General features: G+C 36.4%; 2 protein-coding genes across 5 annotated transcripts in view; one reads left to right on the top strand and one right to left on the bottom strand.

Moving 5' to 3' along the window:
- LOC126336524 (calpain-5-like) overlaps positions 1–26,866 on the top strand; it is a 276,232-nt gene that overhangs the window by 134,997 nt on the left and 114,369 nt on the right. For all 4 annotated transcript variants that reach the window (XM_050000315.1, XM_050000317.1, XM_050000316.1 and 1 more), the window contains one exon: positions 737–929. In XM_050000315.1, coding sequence (XP_049856272.1) covers positions 737–929 — 193 coding nt within the window. The remainder of the gene's footprint in view (positions 1–736; positions 930–26,866) is intronic.
- LOC126336525 (uncharacterized) lies at positions 911–25,365 on the bottom strand. Its single transcript, XM_050000320.1, has 3 exons — positions 24,828–25,365; positions 10,562–10,758; positions 911–2,158 (listed from the first exon to the last, which is right to left on the bottom strand). The coding sequence occupies exons 1-3, from the start codon at positions 25,169–25,171 to the stop codon at positions 963–965; spliced, it is 1,737 nt and encodes a 578-aa protein (XP_049856277.1). The 5' UTR covers positions 25,172–25,365; the 3' UTR covers positions 911–962.

Here is a 26,866-nt window from a genome sequence, read left to right as displayed (position 1 = left end):
TGTGTGTGTGTGTGTGTGTGTGTGTGTGTGTGTGTGTGTATTGTTGACTAAGGCCTTAATGGCCGAAAGGTTTATTTGCGACAGTCGTTTTGTTGCGCCTATCTGCGACTAAGCATCTCCGCTATACGGTGGGTAGCAGCTTAGCTTTTCATAATATTGTTACATTCCATCCTTGATTTTCCATTTTTTGATTTCATTATATTAGACTTTTTAAAGATAAATCTATGGAAATTGATGGTATGCTGTTCGGTTAGGTGTAAATAAAGAACTCTTTGAAGGGGATGAAATTTTCTGTGAAAATATCACCACCAGAACTCGACAGGCAGGATTAACAAAAACCTCCATCTAAGCTGCTGATCAGTTTTTGGTCAGAAATATGTTCAAAAAAGACCATGCTTCTATGGCCTTAATTAGCATGAAAAATTTAGAAGGTGTTGCAATTTGAGGACAAAATCAATGTTTAACTGTCCCAGCTTCATCAGAAGTTCATATAAAAAGAAGTAATTCTTTACTATACTAACTTTTCATTCAGCCTAATACAGGTACATGTTTATAAAATTATTTTTGTTTTAATTACTACACAAATCCAAGCAAAGCAGTAGGCACCAAGCTAGTTTATAATAATGTTAATATCTTTATACTTAATTGTTTAGCTATTACCTATTATTTTTATATATTAATCCTTCCAATATAAAGGAGAGACAAAAATACCAGTAATATGAATAACTTATTACAGGCTACATGGCTCATACGATGGTCTTCATGGGGGACATATGGCTGATGCCCTAGTGGATTTCACAGGGGGTGTGTCAGAAATTATAGACATGAGGGCAAATGAGTATGCTGACAGTCATGATAAACGTTCATCACTATTTGATACACTTTCTGCTGAAATGAGAAATCATTCCTTGGTGTGTGCTGCATGTACAGTAAGTGCAGATGAATTTATTAATTTAGTTTTGTCACATTCCGTCATACATTTTCACTGTTTTTGGCTTCAATATACAAAGGTAGTAGACAAATGTTAGCATACTTAACACCATGCTTGCACACATTAGAACTAGCACATATGTTTCCCACCAACCTTTCACCTCTATTGAAATAAACCATATGGATGTTATTATTACATCTTCAATGTTCAGTATTAAGAAATATATAATGTAACTAAGCAGCCATCTTCTAAATCTAATTTTAAATTCTATTAAACAGAACAGATAAATGTAGCTGAGACTCAGACGAGCTAATACTTTTTCAAGCTGAGAAATATTTTTATAAAGAAGAATAGTAGCAGTTAGTACATATTGCAGAGCACATAGACCAAATGCCACAAATGGAAAAGACTGTGAAAAACTTGCTATAGCTAACATGCGTGAAAGAAGAAATAGGAACCAGTACAAAGCTGAAACACACATTCCCATGGGATCATCAAGTTCTGATCCTGTTTTCTGCAGTTTTTCTTCTGATGAGAGTGATGAAACTGTACTCCTAAATTGAGGAGGAACAGTTTCAAGAGTTTGAGATGCTTGAAGGGAACGTATTATGAAATTTTGCTGATTTTTGTTAACTAGTATCGGTGGTGGAGGTGCTTCTTCTTCAGGAGGCCTTAAAGAAAGGTAATCACTTTGCACAGTTTGCTCATGTGATGAGTGATGCACAGTGTGTGTTTCTTGTGAACCAGAAAGCTCCAAATACCTATCCTCATGGCCAATATGGGATTCCTGATCCTCACTAGAACTGTCACCTGAATGTCTGTCATTTTGTTGTGAGATGTCTTGCTTTGATAAAGGACCATTTTTTGGCTGTAAATATGGAGTTGAAGTTTCACTGTCACTCAGTTCACAATCATGTGTATATTGTTGATATTCAGTTTCTTGCTGTTTTATGTCTTCGACTCTTGAAATGTTTTCCCAGAATGATTCAGGAAAAATGGTAGTCTGCCCTTCATCTTTAGTGAAATTGTCACCTTCTTTTGCTTCAGATCCATTGGTTTCCATACCTTTACATATTTTTTTGTTGTGGTCATCTTGCTGCAGCCAGTTTTTTAAAGACCATGGCTTACTTCGACCAAGTACTTTCTGGCTTTCAAATAATTGGAATGATGCTACAGTTGATGATAAGATCAGAAGAGATGAAATTATGCACGTCACATGCATATAATCTGTGGAAAAGCAAACAACCAATTAGTGGTGCTAACTCATTGTAGCATTTTAATGAGTACCAGAGATTTTTAATTTGTAATGAGGTTAGTGTGGCCAATTTCTTTCCTATTCTTACTGAATAAAGTTCTGAATTAATGTCTTGTGTGTAGTAAGTTGCAGTTTCTCAAAATTAAGACATTATAAACTTCATCATTTAAGTTATGTTAAGTTATATTTTGGGCAATCTATACATCACGTGGCATGTATTCTTATTATGTCCATTTATACTTACGGAATATTAAAACAAAACAAAATTATTAACTTTTAATTCTTTTCTTATCAGTATCAACTATTACCTACAATACAAAAATCACAGAACTGACACTTCAGAGCAATTGAATGTACTGTTTTGTGCATGTGTAGTCACAAGTGATTTAGAGAAACTGAATCAATAATTTACAAAAAAATTTCTTATTTCTTCCTTGGTGTTGAAGTATTCATTAGTTCAGACTGTAATGCAATGCCAACAAAAATAAATATTTCAACTTATTCACTATATGCTAGATCATTTGTATATAACAAGAATAAATGTGAAACCAGTATTTTCATAATAATCTGTAATACAATAACATTTGTCAACATTGCGGAAGTTATTGTTTTTAATTGAGTCTTTGGAAGAGGATGCTTTGTTGTGTTCATATGGTATCAGAAAATACGAATGCTGGCAATATACTGTGAACAACATAGTGAACATATTGTAGTAGTCAAGATAGATGTGAAGCCAACACCCATTAAAGAAATGATAGTTTATTGCCTACAAGCACTGCAGATGACAAAGGGAGAGAATGGAATTATTATCAGATACAAGAACTAAATCTGATTGTTAAGGGAGAGGCAAATTTTACTGTGAGAGTGGACTGGAATTTGATAGGAGGTACAGGAAGAGAAAGAAAAATAGTTGGATAACATGCACGAAAAGGGGAGCTACCTTGTAGAATTTTGCACAAAGCACAATTTAACCCTAGCAGTACCAATGGCGGGGAGGAGTACTTTATGTGCAGCTTTTGAAAGTATTGCAATAAGGCTATGTATTCTATATTTATAAATTTTGAAAGGAAATATTTATTGTTTTTAATGAATTCTTCTACCAGATTCAATAATTGTTTTAAATTTTTAGTTAAACTTCAACAAAAAATTTATTCTTTTTAGTAGATGGTACTTTTCACAACAATTTTCAGTTTCTGGACTGTACTTACACAGCACTATCTCTTTTAAAAGTGTTACATTTACACTTACACAATCATGATTTCAGCTACAAAGTGCCATTATCAAGTCTTTTAAATTGACTAAGATGGTGTACTCAGTAATGAAATAAAGCAGTAGGCTCTGCCAGAAATATCAACTCTTAGACAATATGTCTAATAGTGTATTTTAATATGACAGTATGCCATCTTAGGCAATGTATAACACTTAAAACACTTGATAATGGCACTTTGAAGCTGAAATTATGATTGTGTATTGTGTAACTGTAAATGTAACACTGTAAATAAACATGTCTAATGGCGGTACTGACTTTAAAGAACGAATTAATGTAATTTGCATTTTGTTATGGTCATAATGTAACCACACACCCCCCCCCCCCCCCCCCCCCCCCTCCGACCTTAGCCAACTCCCTCCAACCCTCTCACCCTGCTTGATAGTTCACATTACTGGTATTGCTAAGAGAGTGCTAAAAGATATTTTCAACTTCTGGACCCTACTTACACATCAGCACCTCTTTAAAAAGTATGTTGTTAATACAAGTCAATAACAATTACATTTTTTTGCATTAAGTTTGTCCCTCAACCATACTGCTGATAGTAGTACACATAATTGAAAATGCATTGGTATTGCTAGGGTTAATCAGGGCAGGCACTTGTTTTAAGACTTACGAAAGAAGGCTGCATATGTGGATGAGGCTTCCAGTAAGACCCTCAAAGATTTAAGATAGATAACATAATGGTAAAATGGTGATGTTGAAACCAGATTTCAAACTGCAGGGGCAGATGTGGAATCTGACCATAATTTATTAGACATAAACTACAGATTACAATTGAAAAAATTCAGAATATCAGGAAATTAAGGTGATGGGACTTACATAAAGTGAAAGAACCAGGTTGTTGAGAATTTTAAAGGGAGCACTAGGTGACAAATGACAAAAAAGGGGAAAGGAATACGGTAAGAGGTGAGCTGGTTACTTTGAGAGATGAAATAGTGAAGACAGAGAAGGATCAAAAAGGTAAAAAGCAAATGCCTTCTTGAAGACCTTGGATATTGCAGGAGATGTTAAATTTGATTGATGAAAGAAGAAAATAAAAAGCTATAGTAAATGAAGCAGACAAAAGGGAATGGAGATATCTAAAAAATGAAAGTGATGGTGAATGCATGAATGACTAGGAGTGAAATATTACACTGCAGAAACATGCATGACTTTGGGTATGATTGATGCTGTGTATAGGCAAATTAAAGAAATCTTTGGAGGAAAGAGGAGAAGTTGTATGAATTTAGAAGCTCAGATGGCAAAACAATATTCAGCAAAGAAGAAACGATGAAAGGCAGGAGGAGTATCTAGAAAGGCTACACAAAGGAATCGATCTTGCAGACAATATTATGGAAAGGGAAGATAAAGTAGATGAAGATGAGATGGGATGGAGAATTTGACAGAACACTGAAAGAGCAAAGTTTAAAAAAAGCCCCAGAGTAGATGACACTCCCTCAGAATTATTGAGATACTTGGGAGAGCAGCTCCTGGCAAAACTGTTCCACTTGGTATGTGAGATATATGAAACAGGTGAATTACCCTCAGATTTCAGGAAGAATCTAATAATTCCTGTCCCAAAGGAGGCAGGTGCTGGCTATTGTGAATACTACCAAATCATCACTTTAATATGTCATGTTTGCAAAACATCAATACAAATTATTTACAGAAGAATGGAAAGACTGTTAAAAACTGAATTCAGGGGAGATCAGTTTCGGTACTGGAATATATAGGAGCAGATGAGGCCTATGACATTTCTTATAGTGCAAACCTACAATTATAGCATTTGTAGATGTGGAGAGCTTTTGACAGTATTAGTGGATTACACTATTTGAAATTCTGGGGTAACAGGGATAAAATACAGAGAGAAAAACATTATATACAGCTTCTGCAGAAACCAGACTGCAGTCATAACACTCAAAGGAAAGGAAAGGGAAACACTGGTTGAGAAGGGAGTGAAATTACGCTGCAGGCTGTCCCCCATATTTTTCAATCTGTACATCAAGCAAGCGATAAAGCAAGCTAAGAAGAAATTTTGAAAGGAAATTAAAGTTTTGGGAGTGATAAAAACTTTGAGATTTGCCAGTGACTTTGTAATTCTGCCGGAGACAGCAATAGGCTGATGATGACCAAAGTACACACATCAAAAAAAAATTTTGCATCACCCCAGCTACCAGAACTCCTGAAGATAGATGTTGACTGTGGATATTGTATCACAGACACCATCCCTTTGACTGTTCAGAGCTGTCAGTAAATCCAACCACATATGTAAACAACCATATATAAGCAGTGACTATTAGATGGAGGGGGTCCGGCAGCTGATCAGTTCCAGTCATTCCATTGGAAAGGAAGTTCTCAACTTGTGTTGTCTGTAGTTAAACCACACCTAGACAGTCAGTACCGCAGTTTGACCATGTCCGCATTGTTACTTTGTGCCAGGAAGGGCTCTCAACAAAGGAAATGTCACGGCATCTCGCAGTGAACCAAAGCGATGTTGTTTGGACATGGAGGAGATACAGAGAAACAGTAACCATCGGTGACATGCCTCGCTCAGGCCGCCCAAGGGCTACTACTGCAGTGGATGACCGCTACCTGCGGAATAAGGCTTGGAGGAACCCTGGAAATGCCACCATGTTGAATAATGCTTTTCTTGCTGCTGCAGGACATCGTGACGCAACTCACACTGTGCGCAAAGGCTGCATGATGCGCAACTTCACACCCAATGTCCATGGCAAGGTCCATATTTGCAACCACACCGTACAGGGTGGTACAGAAGGGCTCAACAACATACTGAATGGACCGCTCAGGATTGGCATCACGTTCTCTTCACCAAAAAGTGTTGCATATACCTTCAATCAGACAGTTGTTGGAGACGTGTTTGGAGGCAACTTGGTCAGAGAGTGCAGCTAGGTGGAGGTTCCCTGCTGTTTTGTGGTAGCATTATGTGGGGCCAACGTACACTACTGGTGGTCATGAGAGGTGGTGTAATGGCTACATGATACGTTAATGCCATCCTCTGACTGGTAATGCAACCACATTGGCAGCATATTGGCAAGACATTGGTCTTCATGGATGACAATTTGTGCCCCCACCGTGCACATCTTGTGACTGATTTCCTTCAGGATAACGACATCGCTCGACTAGAGTGGCCAGCATGTTATCCAGACATGAACCCTATCGAACGTGCCTGGGATAGATTGAAAATGGCTGTTTATTGACGAAGTGATCCACCAGCCACTCTGAGGTATCTATGCCGAATCGCCATTGAGGAGTGGGACAATCTGGACCAACAGTGCCTTGATGAACTTGTGGATAATATGCCATGACAAATATAGGCATGTATCAAGTCAAGAGGACATGCTACTGGGTATCAGAGGTACCGGTATGTACAACAATCTAGACCACTACCCTTGAAGGTCTCCCTGTATGGTGGTACAACATGTAATGTGTGGTTTTCATGAGCAATAAAAAGGGCAGAAATGATGATTATGTTGATATCTGTTGCAATTTTCTGTACAGGTTCCGGAACTCTCGTAACTGAGGTGAAGAAAAAAAAAATTTATGTCTGTACATAAGATATAAAATATGGAGTGGCTATAGTAAGGAAAGTATTTTTGAAAAAGATGAATTTGTTAACATATGATATAAAGAATCATCTTGCTCAGGGCTGAAAGCTCCTGTTGATGTTTTTTTCTGTATTTTCCAATTAAAACAAATGTTATACAAATTAATGTATTAAATAGTCTTTTATGAAGGTATTTTCCCGGAGTGTAGCCTTGTACAGAACTAGAATGTGGATGGTAGGCAGTTCAGACAAGAATTCAGTAAAAGCTTTGATATGTGGTAACACAGAAGAATGCTGAACATTAGGTGGGTAGATAGGATAACTAATGGAGAGATCTGAACCAAATCAGGGAGAAAACAAATTTGTAGCATAACTTGATTAAAAGAATGGATCAGTTGATAGAACACATCCTGAGGCATCAAGTGATAATCAGTTTTGTGATGGAAGGAAGTGTGTGTCTATGTGGGGTGGGATTTCCATTTTGTAGAAGAACTTCAAAGTTTGTTTACAATAAGCAATATCATATGGATAAACATTTAGTAGTTGTGCAAAAGTGGAGAGCCTTGCACAGGAGAGACTATTGTGGTGAACACCAGTCAGTCATCTGATTTATGAAAACAACATCTTGAAATGTTTAAGTTTTTAAAAATTACTTTATTTAATCTAGTCCTTATAATATGAAATCAATTATAGAACTATGCAAGTCTACTCTGTTTTTTTGGCCATGCAATATTTTGTTTCATTTTTATCTTGACTGCTTTGATTTTTAGATGTTTTCTTGCAAAAACTGCTATTGATGAGCAATGGAAATTTTTCCTTGTTGAGTTTTGGCATGTTATACTCATTTTTCAGTAACCTTCTTGCAAGGTGCTCTTGAAATATTCTATTCTCACTCTAATTGTATTATTTTCTAAGTTTTTTATTGTAGTTGTTTATGCATTCTGGTCACAGAGAATGATTATGACTGCATAAATATTTATGTAATTGATTACAAATTCATGTGAAAGTACATTATTAAACTTCTAATGTTCTGCATAGTTCTAGTTGAAAACTTTGCAACAACATTCAAGTTATAAAAGTTTGACATTTCCAAATCATTTCTTTTGCCATTCTAGTGTATCTTTGAAAGAATTAATATTAAGTTCTTCACAGTTTATGGCTTGCTCTTTTCTATTTGGAAGGTCTGCCAGGTATTCAATGCACTAGGCTGTGTTTGTAACTTTTCTGCCTCTGTTGCCCAACATTAACCCTATAAGTCCAATGTAGCAATGAAACTCTTCCTCTCATTGTATTGCCTTAGTATTTTGTTTTTGTACAATTGATTGGACCTCCTTCCACTTCTCTGTATGCATGTTACCATGTCCATAAAAGTCTTTTTATCTTTCTCTCAGCTGCTCTTATTTAATTCTCATAACTTGTGTTTCTACCCAGATTGGACATATTTATTGTTTGCCAACTGCTTTGTGATCTTAAAGTTGTTTGCTCATACTCTTCATACCATGCAAACGTTTTGCTGCAGTTTCTCCGGTGAAACTGAAAATTACGGTTCTCATACGCCACTCCCAAACTAGCTTCCCTGTGAGAGCATGCACAATTGTCGCACATGTTAAAAATTTTATGTAAAATTGCACAGGCATTACAAAAGATATAACATTTTAGTCCAAAAGTTCTGGTTCAAAAACTGAGCTCTTAACTATATATTGTTAGTTCCTGAGACTGTGTTTTTACAAGTGAGTCACAACCTTTTGCCCTAGATGACTTTCTGTAACTTATTTTATCTGACAACAATACATGCAGAAACCCATTGCAAAAATACAATAAACTAGTGTTATGTGTAACAGCACTGAAAAGAGATCAGTTTCTGAAGTAGTGCTTCAGTAATGAGAAGTACTGGTATTTATCAACCCATAATATTATAGCAGACACCAGTGTGTGTAGTGCAAAATGGAATAATGTCTGGAGGTGTATTTAAGAGAACAATTGATCTTTATTTAAAAGCAAAAGACAGAAGACAGTGCTGCTGCAACGTACTCAAATGAAACAATTTAAAATTTTATCAGAACTCTGCAAGTAAGAACTGGCACTAAAACGTGTGTTTGGTTCTTGCCACCCACATGGTCTCAGTGTACATTAATTTCTTTGGTTTCAGCATTTCTTCACAGTAACTATATCTTTCTTCACTCCATTTTAGTTTCCTATATCGATCATTTTCTGACCTGTCTACTTTTCACCCCCGCCCTCCATCCCGTCCACTTGCATCGCATACAATGAACTTATCCCTATGCTCCTATTAACTTGTGCACAATGTTTTGACAGTAATCTCTTTCTTGCATATTACCCTGTCTTCTACCTTTAAGCTCTCAGGTTTTAAAATCTCATACGGTGCAGTTCCCAACAATCAGTTATTCCTTCTCATCCTGTTCAGTATGGCGTCTCTGATCTGAGGTTCTGGGTAACTTTTCTGAACTCCAGTCATTTTCCTTCATCCCTCTTCCTTCCCCTTAACACCTCTGCCCTTCTGCCTGAAGAAGGAGCCACTGGTTCCGAAAGCTTGCAAACTGTAATACGTTTCATATGTGTGTTCTCCTGGTACTGTTTGGTGAATAGATTTTTATCTAAATTGATTATTTTCTTTGATAAACTAACAATATAGTATTTTTTCTGAAATAACCAAGTACAATTTTGCTTTAGAGAAAATACTATACTCAGCTTATTCAAAGTAGATAGTTCGAAATTTTTTAATCATAGGAAGTGTTTATTTTTATCATTACAGTGTGGAAGCTTGGTTCATATTTGAGCTGGGAACATGGGGTAATATGTTTTTGGTTTAGCCCAGACCAGCAGCCATTTGTATAGACATTGAAACATCTATCTTACTGTAGCTATACTACAGTGTATTATGCAAGGTTTGGATGATGAACTGGAGCTGGTGCCCAGGCATATTGTGCAAATTGATTAATTCCTTTTGCAAAAGACTTTAATTGGGCTGAAATTAATGCTCAGCTAATATAACCATTAGCATGTACACCATTCAGATTTTATTTGCAAAAACAGTCATCCTCAGATCCTTCAGTTGTTCAAATTTGGTCCACCAATGTATTGGACCTTGGTCTAAGTTAAGTTTTAACCATTTGAAAAATCTTGCTTCATTTGAATTTTGTGTGCAAAAAACATCTTTTTCTGGGAGGTTTTTGAACCACACCACTTCTGTTCTTTAAACTTGTATGAATCATTTCAAACTTTGCATGAATGTAGATAAATGGATAAAATCAAAATGATTTTTTTCATTCAATAATCTTTATGTGTTGTCAAGATACACTAGTTTAACATTGAGTTAAATATAACACATAAAAGTGACCACTGGTGAAATAACACTACAAGAAATGTGTAACATGTAGTGCTTCTGGAATAAGTGAAGAGTTTTGTGAACATGATGACAGTGAAGAGACCATGAACATAGTCTTTCTTTCAAATTTTATAAATTGTATTTACTTAATAATAAATTTTCTAGTTGCTCACTTGTATTGATATGAAGTCATTTTCCCACAGATGAGACGTTACCTGTTTCTATTTGATTGTCGTATTGTTTAAGTAGAACATAAAGCTGCAGGAAAGCTTGTGGTGCTGATTGGAGGAAAGCCTGAAGAAACAAATACAGATGTATTCGACTTGGTTTTCCTGCTATCTCTATTGCATTTTGTTGCTCTTCGCCATCTCTAAGTAAAGCTTCAACAGACCAAAAGAGTTGCTTTGTATACCTGAAAATTTGCAGGACAATATTTTATTTTAAACATAGTATTACTTAATTGTTAGACAGTTCACAAAGAAAATCTAAAAATTAAAATGTTATTTGACAGTGAAAAATGATGTGCACATATATTCATTTTTCTTTGTACACTATGCTCTTTGTATCTCATGAGAAAGAGCAACTGTTAGGTATGAGGGAAGAGTCAAGAGAACAATAATATTAAAAATGTGTGACTATTGTGTACAAACAGGTATAATAAATATGATATGGAAAGTTGTGGCAGAATGTAAATAATTTAGGACAATGGATAACAAATTATGGAATGGTAGAAGCATTGAGTCATTGACTGGCACACAAAAAAGGGGGGGGGGGGGGGGGGGGGAAAGTCCCAATTGAGTACAGAGAGAGAGAGAGAGAGAGAGAGAGAGAGAGAGGGGGGGGGGGGGCACATGCATGCACACATACATGCATGCCTACATACTGTAGCTGAAAAATGATTTGTCCAGAACTGAATTTTACTTCTTTTTTGTGTGCCTTTCTATAATTCAGTTAGTAAAAGGCAATTAACTAAAAGTGTGCATAGCACCTAAAGTACAGACAATCCATGATTTAACAAAAAGTGCAACTTTTACATTATGATGTGATTGTTTGCCTACCAGTGTGTACTTCATATAACTGTAACGTAAGGGTGCTTACTATAGAAAATATTTATCAATGTATTATGAGACTGTGGTATATTTTATTGCACACTTTATTCTCTACTGTACCAACAGACATTTCTCATTCAAAAATCCATATAATTTTAAAATGTGAGCTTTAAATTTATTTTTTATTAAATGTGTTTCCCTACATCCTGTCTTTTACTAAAGGGCAGCTTGCTAAACATTTTCGTGTCACCACACAAAACTTGACCCATATTATCAACCTTAGACAAGTCTGTAATCAGTTTTATATTGCGTTCTGTTTGTGTGTATTACAGTTCATCTTAAACTAAGTTTTATTATTAGCAATAAAGAGCAAAGGTATTGGCAAGTAGGTGTAAATATTCCATTTGTCATGATGAGACCTCTACAAGGTGTTCAGTTACCAATTTACACAATGTTCTTAATCCTGTTTCCACTGAATAAATATTTTGTTGGCCCTTATTTCACCCCTTTGAAAAATTATCATGCCTTGGTAACACACAAATTAATGTAATGCTTTAAGAGCAGTGTGTTCTCTGATTTTATAGATTGCTATTCATCTCGACTCCAAAAATATCATTAATGTAATTTCACTTATTTCACAACTATTAATATTGGTATCTGGGACTTGTAGGTCATTGCTTCTTATTTGAAATTGCACAATATCAGTCATGTAAAGAAACTGGGGTAGCACTAACAATTCAGGGACTCAATGGTTGATGATACTTCCCACTTATAAGTGAATGCTCATTCCTGCTGAAGTGTCTACTTGTGTGATTTTCCTTTTTATGCTACAGGAACTAAATTCTATCCAATCAAATTGCTCAACAATGATACAGTAACATTGTAATTTCCTTTGTTAATTTTAAAATCCACACAGTCAAAAGCTTGGGTCATGATACAGAAATGTATTATGGGGCTAATGTTTCTTGTACATCCTCCCATAACGTTATTAGCAGAGTCAAATATTTCTGACTTAATAGACTAGACACATAAGCGGGGATAACTAGAAAGTTATTTGTAAGGTTGGAGGTTGAATATAGATCTCATGTTAAGATCTATAAGGGATGGGTGTTTTTACACAAAGGAAGTGGCTATTCAGATAAATTTGACAAATATACAATAAGTAGGGGAACAAGATAACTGAGTGGTTTTATAGAACACCTGCTTAGTGATTTTATAGACTACCTGATTCAGGATCTGAAGCACCAAAATATTTCAGGGAAAACTTTGAGAGTGTCATGCATTTATTTCTTGATCATGCTGTGCTGTTCAGGCAACTTACCTGTATTGACTGAGAAACTCATATTATTAAAGCAGTTGGTATCAGGGAGTTGGGATTCATGTTATATTGTGTTGAATACCTTTTCTGGAATTGGAAGGAACACAGAGAAAATGTTGTGGGGAAGGCTAACCAAAGACTGCATTTTATTGGCAGGACACATAGAAAATGAAAAAGATCTACAAAAGAGACTGCCTACACTATGCTTGTTCTTCCTCTTTTAGAATACTGCTAAGTTGTGTGGGATCCTTACCAGATGGGATTGACGGAGTACATTGAGAAAGTTCAAAGAACAGCAGCACATTTTGTATTATCACGAAATAGGGGAGAGAGTGTCACTGAAATTAAACATGATTTGGGGTGGACATCATTAAAACAAAGGCTTTTTTCATTGCGACGGAATCTTCTCACGAAATTTCAATCACCCACTTCCTCCTCTGAATGCAAAAATATTTTGTTGATGCCAATCTACATCGGTAGAAACAGTCCTCATAATAAAATAAGGAAAATAAGATCTCGCACGGAAAGGCATAGCTGTTCATTTTTTCCGTGTGCTGTTCAATGAACTCTCTGCCAGGCACTTAAATGTGATTTGCAGAGTATCCACATAGATGTAGATATAGATGAAAATTACTTTGAGCTGTAGAGAATAGTTCATTTAAGTCAATACAGAGCAAGAAATTGATGATCACAAAACCATTACAGCTCAAAAACTACACGTTTGAAAACTATTAATTACCGATTCTGTGTCTTTCATCAGCCATGACTGGACAGACAGCATCAAGTTTACAGTAATATATAATATATAAAATGAATTCAATATAATGTGATTTTGCAATTTGAACTATACTTAAATAGGTACTGTAAAAATAAGAAGACAATCAGTACTAGAACAGATCACTATTACTATTACTAAGTCAGCATCATTCACTGGCCATGACCAGACAGATTGCATCACATCTTAGTGATTATATACTGAAACTGTTACTAAAACTAAGATAAGACACAAGAAGCATTACACAAAAGTGTTGTTATAAACTGTGATTTGCAGCTCTTAAATGTGTCCAGTTTGTGGCTTCACATGTGATAGTATCACTGTAGAATGGTAACATGTTACCAGTCAACAGTTCCACTTGCAGAGAAAAATTCATTTACAGAATATAGTAACTGCTACGTTAGCATACAAGATGTCTAACTCTGAACATCCTCAGTGGCAATGTTCAAACATTCGGAGGTAGATGGTTGAACATCTTCAGGGCAGCTGTGAGAAAACTGTCCTGAGTCTTACTTAGAAGATCAATGTCAGCCTTATTTTATGTGTCTTAGTTGTGAATCTCTTGTCTCTTGCAGAAGGAGCCTTTTCTTTTATATAGACAAGAGGATTGAAGACATACCTACTAAATATTGTCTTTATTCCCAACTGCTTGAAAATGAATCTACAGTGATCAAATTTCTTGCTAGAAGATATTATCCTTACAGCCTTCTTTTGTAGGAATAATATGTTTTTACTTCCAGCAGTGTGTCTCCACAGCATAAGTGATGTGACTGTGGATCAATGCATAATACAGGGTGATTCAAAAAGAATACCACAACTTTAGGAATTTAAAACTCTGCAACGACAAAAGGCAGAGCTAAGCACTATCTGTCGGCGAATTAAGGGAGCTATAAAGTTTCATTTAGTTGTACATTTGTTCGCTTGAGGCGCTGTTGACTAGGCGTCAGCGTCAGTTGATGCTAAGATGGCGACCGCTCAACAGAAAGCTTTTTGTGTTATTGAGTACAGCAGAAGTGAATCGACGACAGTTGTTCAGCGTGCATTTTGAACGAAGTATGGTGTTAAACCTCCTGATAGGTGGTGTATTAAACGTTGGTGTAAACAATTTACAGAGAATGGGTGTTTGTGCAAAGGGAAAAGTTCTGGACGGCAGAGAACGAGTGATGAAAATGTAGCATGCATCCAGCAAACATTTGTTTGCAGCCCAGGAAAATCAACTCGCAGAGCTAACAGAGAGCTGCAAATTCCACAATCAACTGTATGGAGAGTCCTACAAAAAAGGTTAGTTGTGAAACCTTATCGTCTGAAATTGGTTTAAGCACTGTCTGCAGCTGATAAGATTAAAAGAATCAATTTGTATGATTTTATCCTTGCTGAAATGGAAACAGATGAATCTTTCGTTTCAAAGATTGTGTTTAGTGATGAAGCAACTTTCCACACTAACGGGAAAGTCAACCATCACAATGTCTGTATATGCGACACTGAGAATCCGTGGGAAACAACTCAGTATGAACGTGACTCGCCTAAGGTGAACGTTTTCTGTGCCATTTCAGCCAATAAAGTTTTTGGTCCCTTTTTCTTTGAAGGTGCTACTGTAACTGGACTACAGTATCTGGAGATGTTAGAGAATTGGCTGTTCCCTCAGCTCGAACAAGAAGCACAACAATTCATATTTCAGCAGGATGGAGCGCCACCACATTGGCACTTATCTGTCCGTAACTACCTGAACGTCAACTACCCGAGGCTATGAATCGGCCGCCAGGCAGCCCGTGACAAAGCACTTCATCACTGGCCTCCAAGAAGCCCTGATCTTACCCCCTGCAATTTTTTCTTATGGGGGTATGTTAAGGATATGGTGTTTCGGCCACCTCTCCCAGCCACCATTGATGATTTGAAACGAGAAATAACAGCAGCTATCCAAACTGTTACGCCTGATATGCTACAGAGAGTGTGGAACGAGTTGGAGTATGGGGTTGATATTGCTCGAGTGTCTGGAGGGGGCCATATTGAACATCTCTGAACTTGTTTTTGAGTGAAAAAAAAAAACCTTTTTGAATACTCTTTGTAATGTTGTATAAAATAAGGTTATATTATGTTTCTTTCATTAAATACACATTTTTAAAGTTGTGGTATTCTTTTTTAATCACCCTGTATATTGCGATTAAGCACTGATCTGTTATCACACATTTGAACTTCCTGAGGAGATAAATTACTCTTGACAGCGTAGAACACAAATGTGCAACATTTTCTGTCCACGTCAGGTTATTGTCAATTGTGATTCCCAGAGTCTGACACTGTCAACATTTGCTATAGGCCAACAATCACAAAGACTTCATAATATTTTCTAGGTTTTATCTTCATTTAATTTCATCAGTGTCCTTTTGTACATCATCTGAATTTCTACCCTTAGTCATTAATATTGTATAATGTGCAAATACCAGTGTATGGCAGTCATCACTTATGTCACTGATAAATATTAAAAAGAGCAGAGTGCCAAGTACGGAGCTGTGCAGCACACTGTGTTCAAGTATCACTTCATGAGATTTCGCTCCCTGGATACAAATGCTCTGCTGCCTTTCTCCTAGGTAAGATGACAGTGTCACAAAAATGACACACTGTATACCACAAGATTTTAAAATTCCCGACAGTGTCTTATGAGAAATACAACTGAATGCCTTTCTTTGACCACAAATAATTGCTGTCATGCAATTCTTTTCTTCAAATGATTCTATTATTTTTGTTATTACATCAAGCATTGCAGTATATGTAGATTTCCCTCTTCTAAATCCATGTTGGTTATCCAGAAAGACATTGTCATCTTCAAAGTAACATAACATCTGATTCTTCATTAAAATTTCAATCATTTTTGCTAGAATAGGTATTGCTCTATAGCTGAATGGACAGTTAGGATCACCTTTTTTATACACTGGCACTATCTTTGCCAGTTTTAAAAAGTGTGCAAAAGTACCATCCTCAAGGCATTGCTTAATGACAGTAGTCAAAGGTTCAGCAATATCAGATACAGTATAATTCAGAACAGCACATGACATGCCAAATATATCTGTGCTAACAGTGTTTAAAACCTTTCACGATTTTTATTATGTTCTCTGGAAGCACCTGGTGAAGGTGCACCGATTGTTAATGCTTGTTGTTGTTGTCTTCAGTCCTGAGACTGGTTTGATGCAGCTCTCCATGCCACTCTATCCTGTGCAAGCTTCTTCATCTCCCAGTATTTACTGCAACCTACATCCTTCTGAATCTGCTTAGTGTATTCATCTTTTGGTCTCCCTCTACAATTTTTACCCTCCACGCTGTCCTCCAATGCTAAATTTGTGATCCCTTGATGCCTCAGAACATGCCCTACCAGCTGGTCCCTCCTTCTTGTCAAGTTGTGCCACAAACTCTTCTGCTTCCCAATTCTATTCAATACCTCCTCATTAGTTACGTGATCTACCCATCTAATCTTCAACATTCTTCTGTATCACCACATTTCAAAAGCTTCTATTCTCTTCTTGTCCAAAATATTTATCGTCCATGTTTCACTTCCATACGTGGCTACACACCACACAAATTCTTTCAGAAACAACTTCCTGACACTTAAATCTATACTCAATGTTAACAAATTTCTCTTCTTCAGAAATGCTTTCCTTGCCATTGCCAGTCTACATTTTATATCCTCTCTACTTCGACCATCATCAGTTATTTTGCTTCCCAAATAGCAAACCCCCTTTACTACTTTAAGCGTCTCATTTCCTAATCTAATTCCCTCAGCATCACCTGACTTAATTTGACTACATTCCATTATCCTCGTTTTGCTTTTGTTGATGTTCATCTTATATCCTTCTTTCAAGACACTGTCCATTCCGTTCAATTGCTCTTACATTCCTTTGCTGTCTCTGACAGAATTACAATGTCATCAGCGAGCCTCAAAGTTTTTATTTCTTCTCCCTGGACTTTAATACCCACTCCAAATTTTTCTTTTGTTTCCTTTACTGCTTGCTCAACATACAGATTGAATAACATCGGGGACAGGCTACAACCCTGTCTCACTCCCTTCCCAACCATTGCTTCCCTTTCATGTCCCTCGACTCTTATAACTGCCATCTGGTTTCTGTATAAATTGTAAATAGCCTTTCGTTCCCTGTATTTTACCTCTGCCACATTCAGAATTTGAAAGAGAGTATTTCAGTCAACATTGTCAAAAGCTTTCTCTAAGTCTACAAATGCTAGAAACGTAGGTTTACCTTCCCTTAATCTAGTTTCTAAGATAAGTTGTAGTGTCAGTATTGTCTCACGTGTTCCAACATGTCTACGGAATCCAAACTGATCTTCCCCGAGGTCAGCTTCTACTAGTTTTTCCATTTGTCTGTAAAGAATTCACATTAGTATTTTGCAGCTGTGACTTATTAAACTGATTTTCACATTTGTCAACACCTGCTTTCTTTGGGATTGGAATTATTATATTCTTCTTGAGGTAGAGGGTATTTCGCCTGTGTCATACATCTTGCTCACCAGATGGTAGAGTTTTGTCAGGACTGGCTCTCCCAAGGCCGTCAGTAGTTCCAATGGAATGTTGTCTACTCCGTGGGCTTTGTTTCGATTCACGTCTTTCAGTGCTCTGTGAAACTCTTCACGCAGTATTGTATCCCCCATTACATCTTCATCTACATCCTCTTCCATTTCCATAATATTGTCCTCAAGTACATCACCCTTGTATAGACCCTCTATATACTCCTTCCATCTTTCTGCTTTCCCTTCTTTGCTTAGAACTGGGTTTCCATCTGAGCTCTTGATTTTCATACAAGTGGCTCTCTTTTCTCCAAAGGTCTCTTTAATTTTCCTGAAGGCTTTATCTATCTTACCCCTCGTGGGATAAGCCTCTACATCCTTAAATTTGTCCTCTAGTCATCCCTGTTTAGCCATTTTGCACTTCCTGTCGATCTCATATTTGAGACGTTTGTATTCCCTTTTGCCTGCTTCATTTACTGCGCTTTTATATTTTTTCCTTTCATTAATTAAATACAATATTTCATCTGTTACCCAAGGATATCTAGTAGCCCTCGTCTTTTTACCTACTTGATCCTCTGCTGCCTTCACTGTTTCATTCCTCAAAGCTACCCATTCTTCTTCTACTGTCATTCTTTCCCCCATTCCTGTCAGTTTTTCCCTTATGCTCTCCCTGAAACTCTGTACAACCTCTGGTTTAGTCAGTTTATCCAGGTCCCATCTCCTTAAATTCCCACCTTTTTGCAGTTTCTTCAGTTTTAATCTACAGTTCATAACCAATAGATTGTGGTCAGAGTCCACATCTGCCCCTGGAAATGTCTTACAATTTAAAACCTGGTTCCTAAATCTCTTACCATTATATAATCTATCTGATACCTTCTAGTAACTCCAGGATTCTTCCACATATACAACCTTCTTTGATGATTCTTGAACCAATTGTTAGCTATAATTAAGTTATGCTCTTTGCAAAATTCTACCAGTCAGCTTCCTCTTTCATTTCTCTCCCCCAATCCATATTCACCCACTATGTTTCCTTCTCTCCCTTTTCCTACTCTCGAATTACAGTCACCCATGACTATTAAATTTTCGTCTCCCTTGACTACCTGAATAATTTCTTTTATCTCATCATACATTTCATAAGTTTCTTCATCATCTGCAGAGCTAGTTGGCATATAAACTTGTACTACTGTAGTAGGCATGGGCTTCGTGTCTATCTTGACCACAATAATGCATTCACTATGCTGTTTGTAGTAGCTTACCCACATTCCTATTTTTTTATTCATTATTAAACCTACTCCTGCATTACCCCTATTTCATTTTGTATTTATAACCCTGTATTCACCTGACCAAAAGTCTTGTTCCTCCTGCCACCGAACTTCACTAATTCCCACTATATCTAACTTAAACCTATCCATTTCTCTTTTTAAATTTTCCAACCTACCTGCCCGATTAAGGGATCTGACATTCCACGCTCCAATCCGTAGAACGCCAGTTTTCTTTCTCCTGATAACGACGTACTCGTGAGTAGTCCCCGCCCGGAGATCCGAATGGGGGACTATTTTACCTCCGGAATATTTTACCCAAGAGGACGCCATCATCATTTAACCATACAGTTAAGCTGCATGCCCTCGGGAAAAATTACTGCTGTAGTTTCCCCTCGCTTTCAGCAGTTCGCAGTACCAGCACAGCAAGGCCGTTTTGGTTAGTGTTGCAAGGCCAGATCAGTCAATCATCCAGACTGTTGCCCGTGCAACTGCTGAAAAGGCTGCTTCCCCTCTTCAGGAACCACATGTTTGTCTGGCCTCTCAACAGATACCCTCCGTTGTGGTTGCACCTACGGTACGGACATCTGTATCGCTGAGGCACGCAAACCTACCCTCCAATGGCAAGGTCCCAGGTTCATGCGGGTAGGGCTAATGCTTATATTGTTTTAATATCAAGTTCTAAATGTGGTGCTTCAGCTACATTATTCCCAACAACATTGATAAAATATTTGTTAAAATCATTAGGGTTACATGTGTGTAATGGTGCAGTGGATCTTTTTCTGTGTTTGTTAACCAGTTCCCAGAAATATTCCAACATATTTCTGCTTAGCAAGTTTAGCTAGAACAAACAGCACATTACATGAACAGTTGACATCAATCATTATTCTCTGGAATTTAGAATGTCGAGTAGCAGTGGATTCTTTAGACAGGTACAAGGAAAATCCCCACACCTGATTCTTTATGGAATTAGAAACCCATGTATAAAACTGTTTCTAACATCTGATTACTTCACAAATGAGGTACTGTAGAGACTATTTTATATTAGGCATGTAAGCAAGAAAGAGTTTGGAAAAGGTTTGAAATTATGTTTAAGTTTTGTTGAAAGTCACTAAATGATCTCATTATCACACACTGGATGAGTATAATTATCACAAACTGGATGAGCATAGTCGGAGTAATTTGTGCTCTGTTTCAAGCAAAATTTAGTTTTTCATGCATCACAATGTTTATGATGTCATATCTTGTGGACTGTATGTCATCTAATGATATAATTTTGCAGGTACATGCTATGTTATATGTGGATACTGTCTGTAGAATTTATTGTGTGCATGGCTAGTAGTAAAGAAGTCGGAGTAATTTGTGCTCTGTTTCAAGCAAAATTTAGTTTTTCATGCATCACAATGTTTATGACATCATATCCTATGGACTATATGTCATATAATGATAATTTTGCAAGTACATGAAGTATTATATGTGGATACTGTCTACAGAATTTATTGTGGGTATGGTTAGTAATAAAGAAGTAATAAATTAAAACATCATGTTTGATGTTGAAGTTTTACTACATTGATGACAAAAATATAGTGAATGGTTAACTTTTGTCCTTTGATCATTTTGTGGGGGATGTGAGAGAGAAGTAGTTCCTAAAAGAATAAAAATAATGTCTCAAGTTTGTTGGAAGTTGCCAAATGCTATCACTCTCAAATACTGGAGTAATATATTGTGGCTAAATTTGTTGTACTCTGTCAAATCGTTAACATAATGTTATACCTCTTAATGACTGACAGCATTATGATAGCATTTTAAATTTTAAAATTTGCTCAATAATTATATGAAATATTGAAAATCAAATTTTTGTTGCTCCTGGAAGCTATCAGATAGGCAGCCTTAAGGTGGGACTATGCTCAATAAACTGGGCTAGCCATTTAGTAATGCAGCTGTGTTGAGTTAGATTGTGAGGGCTAGAAAATATCCACCATACTTCAATAGTCATCGTAGAAAGTTGGTATGGAAGTAAACAGTGCTCCATTGGAAATATAAACAGCGTTTCCAAACAAAATCTGAAGGAAGTCAAAATAAGTGAATGCAGAGCAATACGAGAAGAATGATGAATTTGAAGGTAAATTTTGTATCTACATATCTGACAAAAATCTTAAGCAGATTTGATACTGGAAAGGCCAGAGGCCAGAGTGGAATACAAATAATTGAGGAACTAAAGGTAACCCTGTGTAGTTGAGACACTGAGTGGTCAACAAGCACAAAAATAAGGTCAAAGGTGTGTGTGTGTGTGTGTGTGTGTGTGTGTGTGTGTGTGTGTGTGTGTGTGTGAACTATATCTGAAGAACAACATTGTCCAAAACCTCATCAACATTTTTAGTCTGTTTTGTAATTTATGTGCTTGTCAGTGACTCAGTGTCTCCACTATAAGGTATGTGTTTATCTCTGCTATTTACATTATAAGAAAATTTGATTATGTGTGAAGTAAGTATTTCTAGGGCCCCTATAAGGTTTGAGAATATGGGCCATCAGAAAAGCTAGTCATAAAAATATGGATGCATGTGAAATGTGAGGATGTAGGATATTATTGCAAGTATTGTGGATTGAAAGAAGAACGAATGTCTCTGTTATGTAAGAATTAAAGGTAAAAATGAGGCTGTGTGCTAAATGCTGTCACAGAATTTTGTTGTTCTTTGGACATGTAATTTGAGGACAAGGACACAATTTGGAGTAACTACCATCAAACAGAAAACAACACAAAGCGCTGCAGGAAAGATGTCTTGGGACATGTTGAGACCAAAGTGAGAAAATGTAGAAGAATAATATCATTTGAAAGGAATTTGTAGTAACATTTTATGATGAGACATGAACTTCCAACATTGAAAGAAAAGATTTGAATAAATATCAGCAAACAGATAAAAACCATCTATCCTTCATCCAGTGTTCATACTGGCACCAGAACAAGAGATAAGACTATGAAATTCTAGTAATTTGATTATTTTTTGTGATAGGTTGCAATAAAGTTTGACCTGTACAGAACAGATTTACTAAAACACACATTTGTTAATCACAATATATACAAACATTTTACCCTCAAGGTGACCAACAACAGAATGCCTGCTCCTTTCTCTCTGAGCTCCCTCGCACACCCTTGGCCTGTCACGACATCTGACAGTTACAAAGGATGCATTCACTACACCACTGCAACTTAAAATATATCCTTGACCACATATGTAACTACCTATTACATTTATGTGGAGGCTGTGACTCATATTGTCGCAGTATAAAGAAGACGGAAAAAATAGTATAGTTGTAGACATGCTGGTATGAACTTTACACTTTGAACCCCAGCTTAATTGCAGACATAACGATGTTTTATGTCAGCACAAGATTTCAGTACTTGAATAGTTACAAAAATTACTATTATTCAATGGCCCCAATGATTTATGCAGCCCTTATTGTGGCTGTATCACTGAAACTGTCCTGAGAAAGTCAGATGTATTATTTCTTATTCTTAAATCTTAGGCTTTATACTATTGTTACAAGGAATTCTTTGAATATGGCAGCCAGTGATTTTAGACTTCCTCAGCTACTTCCGTAACAAAACTGAGTCACATTTTCAGTATTGATTTATTTGCTTTCTCTCTCTCTCTCTAAAAAATTCAACACCATTCTGAGAAATAAAATCTTCCCTTCCCTTGTTGGGAATCTTATCAAGAGGAATAATCCAAAGCCATTCTATTATACCATTCTTAGAATGTCTTATAATAACTGACATTTAAAGAAAGACTCTATATGTTTATACCAAATGTCATTAATCTTCAACTGATGAGCTGCATAACCTTTGTTTAGGGTCTCTGAAGCGTCACTAAAGTGTTTCATCATTGAAATACTGATCATTACAGCTTTCGTTCACTTCAAGGACCTATAAATTACGTCTCTTCATTCTGTAAAACCTACCTGGTATTGTACCCAGACTGATAATCAGCATTAAGAAATTGGTCAAACAAGGATTTTTATGAGCTGCCTACTGTTGTTGCTGACTCCTGCTATTAATATCCAATGGTGCAATCAAACACTTACGTATTTCATCATCTTTTTCATGAATTATTAGATTGGTACATAAGTTCGTAGCATTTTTGTTTTGCGTGTTGGTATTCTGGTTGTTATGGGTTCATTTATTGATTGTCATTTTTTATTTCTATTTCACATACTCTTCTGTTTGATTTCAATAGAGAGGCGACAACAGTGGAGACAGCCAAAAACATTTACACCATGTGTGGGGATAATGCTTATTGACAGAGCATAGCAAGAAAATAATTTTCTCATTTTAAGGAGGATCATTTCGACATTAGTAACACTCTACATTCAGGAAGACCTTTGGGGGTTTGATGAAGATCATTTAAATGCATTAATCCACAATGATCCCATACTTGAGAACTAGAAAATGTGATGAATAATGACAATTCCACCATTGTGCATCTCTGCTTCCTTGTAATTAATTGCCTTGTAAACAGTACCAACCATTCCTATACTGTGATGAAAAATGGTGTCTTTACGTTAACAAATGTTTCAAATCGCTCTGCGCACTATGGGACTTAACATCTGAGGTCATCAGTCCCCTAGAACGTAGAACTACTTAAACCTAACTAACCTAAGGACATCACACACATCCATGTCCGAGGCAGGACTCAAACCTGCAACCGTAGCGCTCACGTGGTTCCGGACTGAAGCACGTAGAACCCCTCAGCCACTATGGCTGGCCTGTCTTTCCATTAACATAAGGAAAAGAAAGGAATAATTGAGCCCAAACAAAGCAGCAACTTCTCATACAAATACCTGTGTACACACCCAAAAGATAATATTATACATCTGGTGAAACAGCGATGATGTAGTGTACTAGGAATTGCTTCCCTGAGGTGTCACTATAACGTGTTACATTTATTATCAACAGCTGAGACATCATGCAGATGCAATCCAAGAACAACAACCAGGAAGACTGCGTGAAGTGATGCTACTCAATGATAACACCCACCATCATTCTGCTAGACTGACAAAAAACACTCTACAGGAGTTTTTCAAGTCTCCACCTTGTTCACATGATCTTGTGCCCTCTGGTTTTCACCTTTTCCAGTCCCTATAGAACAACCTTCAAGGAACTTCCTTTTCAGATGAAAATGCACTTCAAACATGGCTTAATGATTTCTTCACCTCCAAACCACATGATTTCCACAGTCACAGATTTGAAAAGTTACCCAACATTATCAAACTATTGTAAATAGTGAAGGAGAATGTTATTGTTGACATCTGTTTTGCGTATACTAATGCTGTTGATGCTGATAATAATAATAATAATAATAATAATAATAATAACAATAATAAACTAAATTGTTACAATGAAAGAAGTTGAACCTCTTGAGCTATAATGTAGTGCAGAAAATAAGTGCTGTGTGTGATTTAGAATGATGGGCTGTCAGCTTGTATAATTCTTTTCTTTATTTTTATAAATTTATTTAGAAAGAAGGTGCTAAATTGTGCTAAATCAAAATTCTATAAATATTAACCTCTTACCTGTAAATAACCCAAACTGGGAATGCCACAATTTGCAGAAAACGTGCCAAAAACCAGAGAGCAGTTTTTGTTGTATTGGGTTGTTCCTCCCACAAATGTGGCTTAGACACTGTATGCACAAAAAATACTAGAGAAGGCAAATATATGAAGAGGACAGTGAAACTACCCCAGACATAATTTTGCTCTTCAAAATAACGCCATGCTAGTGCAACACTTGTTCCAAAGTCTACTGCATATAGAGAACAGTTTATGACCATAGGTATCAGGTGTCCTATCCATATTTGTTGTGTTGTAGGTAGCTTGCGACCAAACAGACGTGTATGATCAATACCTTTTACAACCATTTCACTATTGTTTCTACCATTGTTCAGTGTTGATTACCCCTTGCTGTTTTCACACATTATGGAGACTTGAATAACGTCAGTAGCACAATGTAAGTATAAAGCAAAATTGCAAAGTCTTAGTAGGAAACATTCTGAGAGCTCTGTGCATTGATTATATGGTTGACTCATGTCATTTATCTTTCTGTACCTGTCACGGAGGTGGACCACTATACTGATAACATACTTTACAGAAGATTAGATAGCATGCACTGATAATATATGATCTGAATGAAGGTGTATGTAGAATTGTGCTTTTCTCCCACTGTATGTGATTTTGTGATTTAATGGACCCTCTAATGTTGTATCTTGAAAATATAATTAACATACAAAAACTTTACTTTACAAATAGAACAGTTACAGTCTAGCTTCTGATGGATTCTTAGCTATTGACATATTCCTTTTTTGAGACATATTGACTAGAGAACAAACTCTCCCTTCCGTTCTCACTGTGTTAGGCTTATATCTGAACTATTGGTAGTTGGTATTTACAGAACAAGTTTGTGATTTTTCCTTCCGAAGAACATAAAAGAAAACTGTGTATTCAGTTCAGATGTTAACAACAGTGAAGAAATGTCTTTTTGCAGTAACAACACATGTCCACATTCTACCCATTTACATTAAGTATAAAGCTAAACCTCTGTTTCATTTAGCAGGCGTAATATATAATACACCTGTTACAAATGTTGGTGACAAAATGTTGAAGTTCCCCAAATGTTGTGAACTCTATGAGTTGGATGAACAAATGTAAAAATAACCTTTATATCTTATTGTCATAATCACCATAATGAGCAGTAGCAGCTGTTCCATGAGGTTTAGTCTCTGTCTTTCCATATATGTTGGAATCAAGTAATTCAAACTTGTGAGTTCCTATATCATCCCACAGTGGAATATGGTTATTTGCAGTATGTTCATTCATTTGAGAGTTTCAGTGCGAAAAAATCGATGTCCTAGAGTGGCACATAGAATCTCAATTACATGTGCATATTTTAAATGTGTTTCCTATGAGTCTTGCTACAAAAAATAAATTCTACTGTTTGTTTTCTGCTAAAAATAACTGTTCTTAATTGGACCTGACATTATGCTCTTCCCTAAATCGTCAATCATTCGGTTACCTGCCTTGCAATTAATGGAGTTGCGAGAGGCAGCAGCATTGTCACAATACAGCATGTACACAGTAATCATATTATAATCACATACAAGGAAGCGATAGTTACAAATGGGTGTTCTGCAGAAGTTTACAGTAGTTTAACAGTTCAACGCATTTAATATAGAATATTTTCCAGACCACAGATAGCATCTTAGCAGGAGTAGTAAAACCAGTGAAGTATGTTCATGTCTAGTAATGTTAAAAATACAAGAAAAAATGGGTAACTGATTCCTGAATTAGTGGAATAAATATGCTTCTCTAAGGGAATTAGAAAGTAGTTATCTTTTTTGGACAACACTACACAGTTGATTCCAAAAAGTGAAAACTAGCATTTTTCTACCAGAATATTAAAGGCATATGTAGCAGGCTCAATTAGCTTTGCAGTTATAGTCTATATTTGTCAAGGTGTAGAACATGCCCTATGCTATGTTTTCATGAGTGCAATGTATGCTAAGGTCATAAGAGACATTTTCATAAATGATTACAACTTAATGACACCATATTATAGA

The sequence above is a fragment of the Schistocerca gregaria genome, chromosome 2, assembly GCF_023897955.1.
Source record: "Schistocerca gregaria isolate iqSchGreg1 chromosome 2, iqSchGreg1.2, whole genome shotgun sequence".
Taxonomy (NCBI): Eukaryota; Metazoa; Arthropoda; class Insecta; order Orthoptera; family Acrididae; genus Schistocerca; species Schistocerca gregaria.
Note: the sequence above shows the minus strand (reverse complement) of the source record. Positions and strands in the feature narration are given on the sequence as shown.

What these genes read in the sequence shown, in the direction of transcription:
- LOC126336525 (XM_050000320.1), bottom strand. Translation starts at nt 25,171, where the DNA reads ATGGTTGTAAAAGGTATTGATCATACACGTCTGTTTGGTCGCAAGCTA. An exon ending in CCAGTTTGGGTTATTTACAG is followed by an intron (nt 10,759 to 24,827) that starts GTAAGAGGTTAA and finishes GCAAATTTTCAG; the next exon opens with GTATACAAAGCAACTCTTTT. An exon ending in CGACAATCAAATAGAAACAG is followed by an intron (nt 2,159 to 10,561) that starts GTAACGTCTCAT and finishes GCTTTTCCACAG; the next exon opens with ATTATATGCATGTGACGTGC.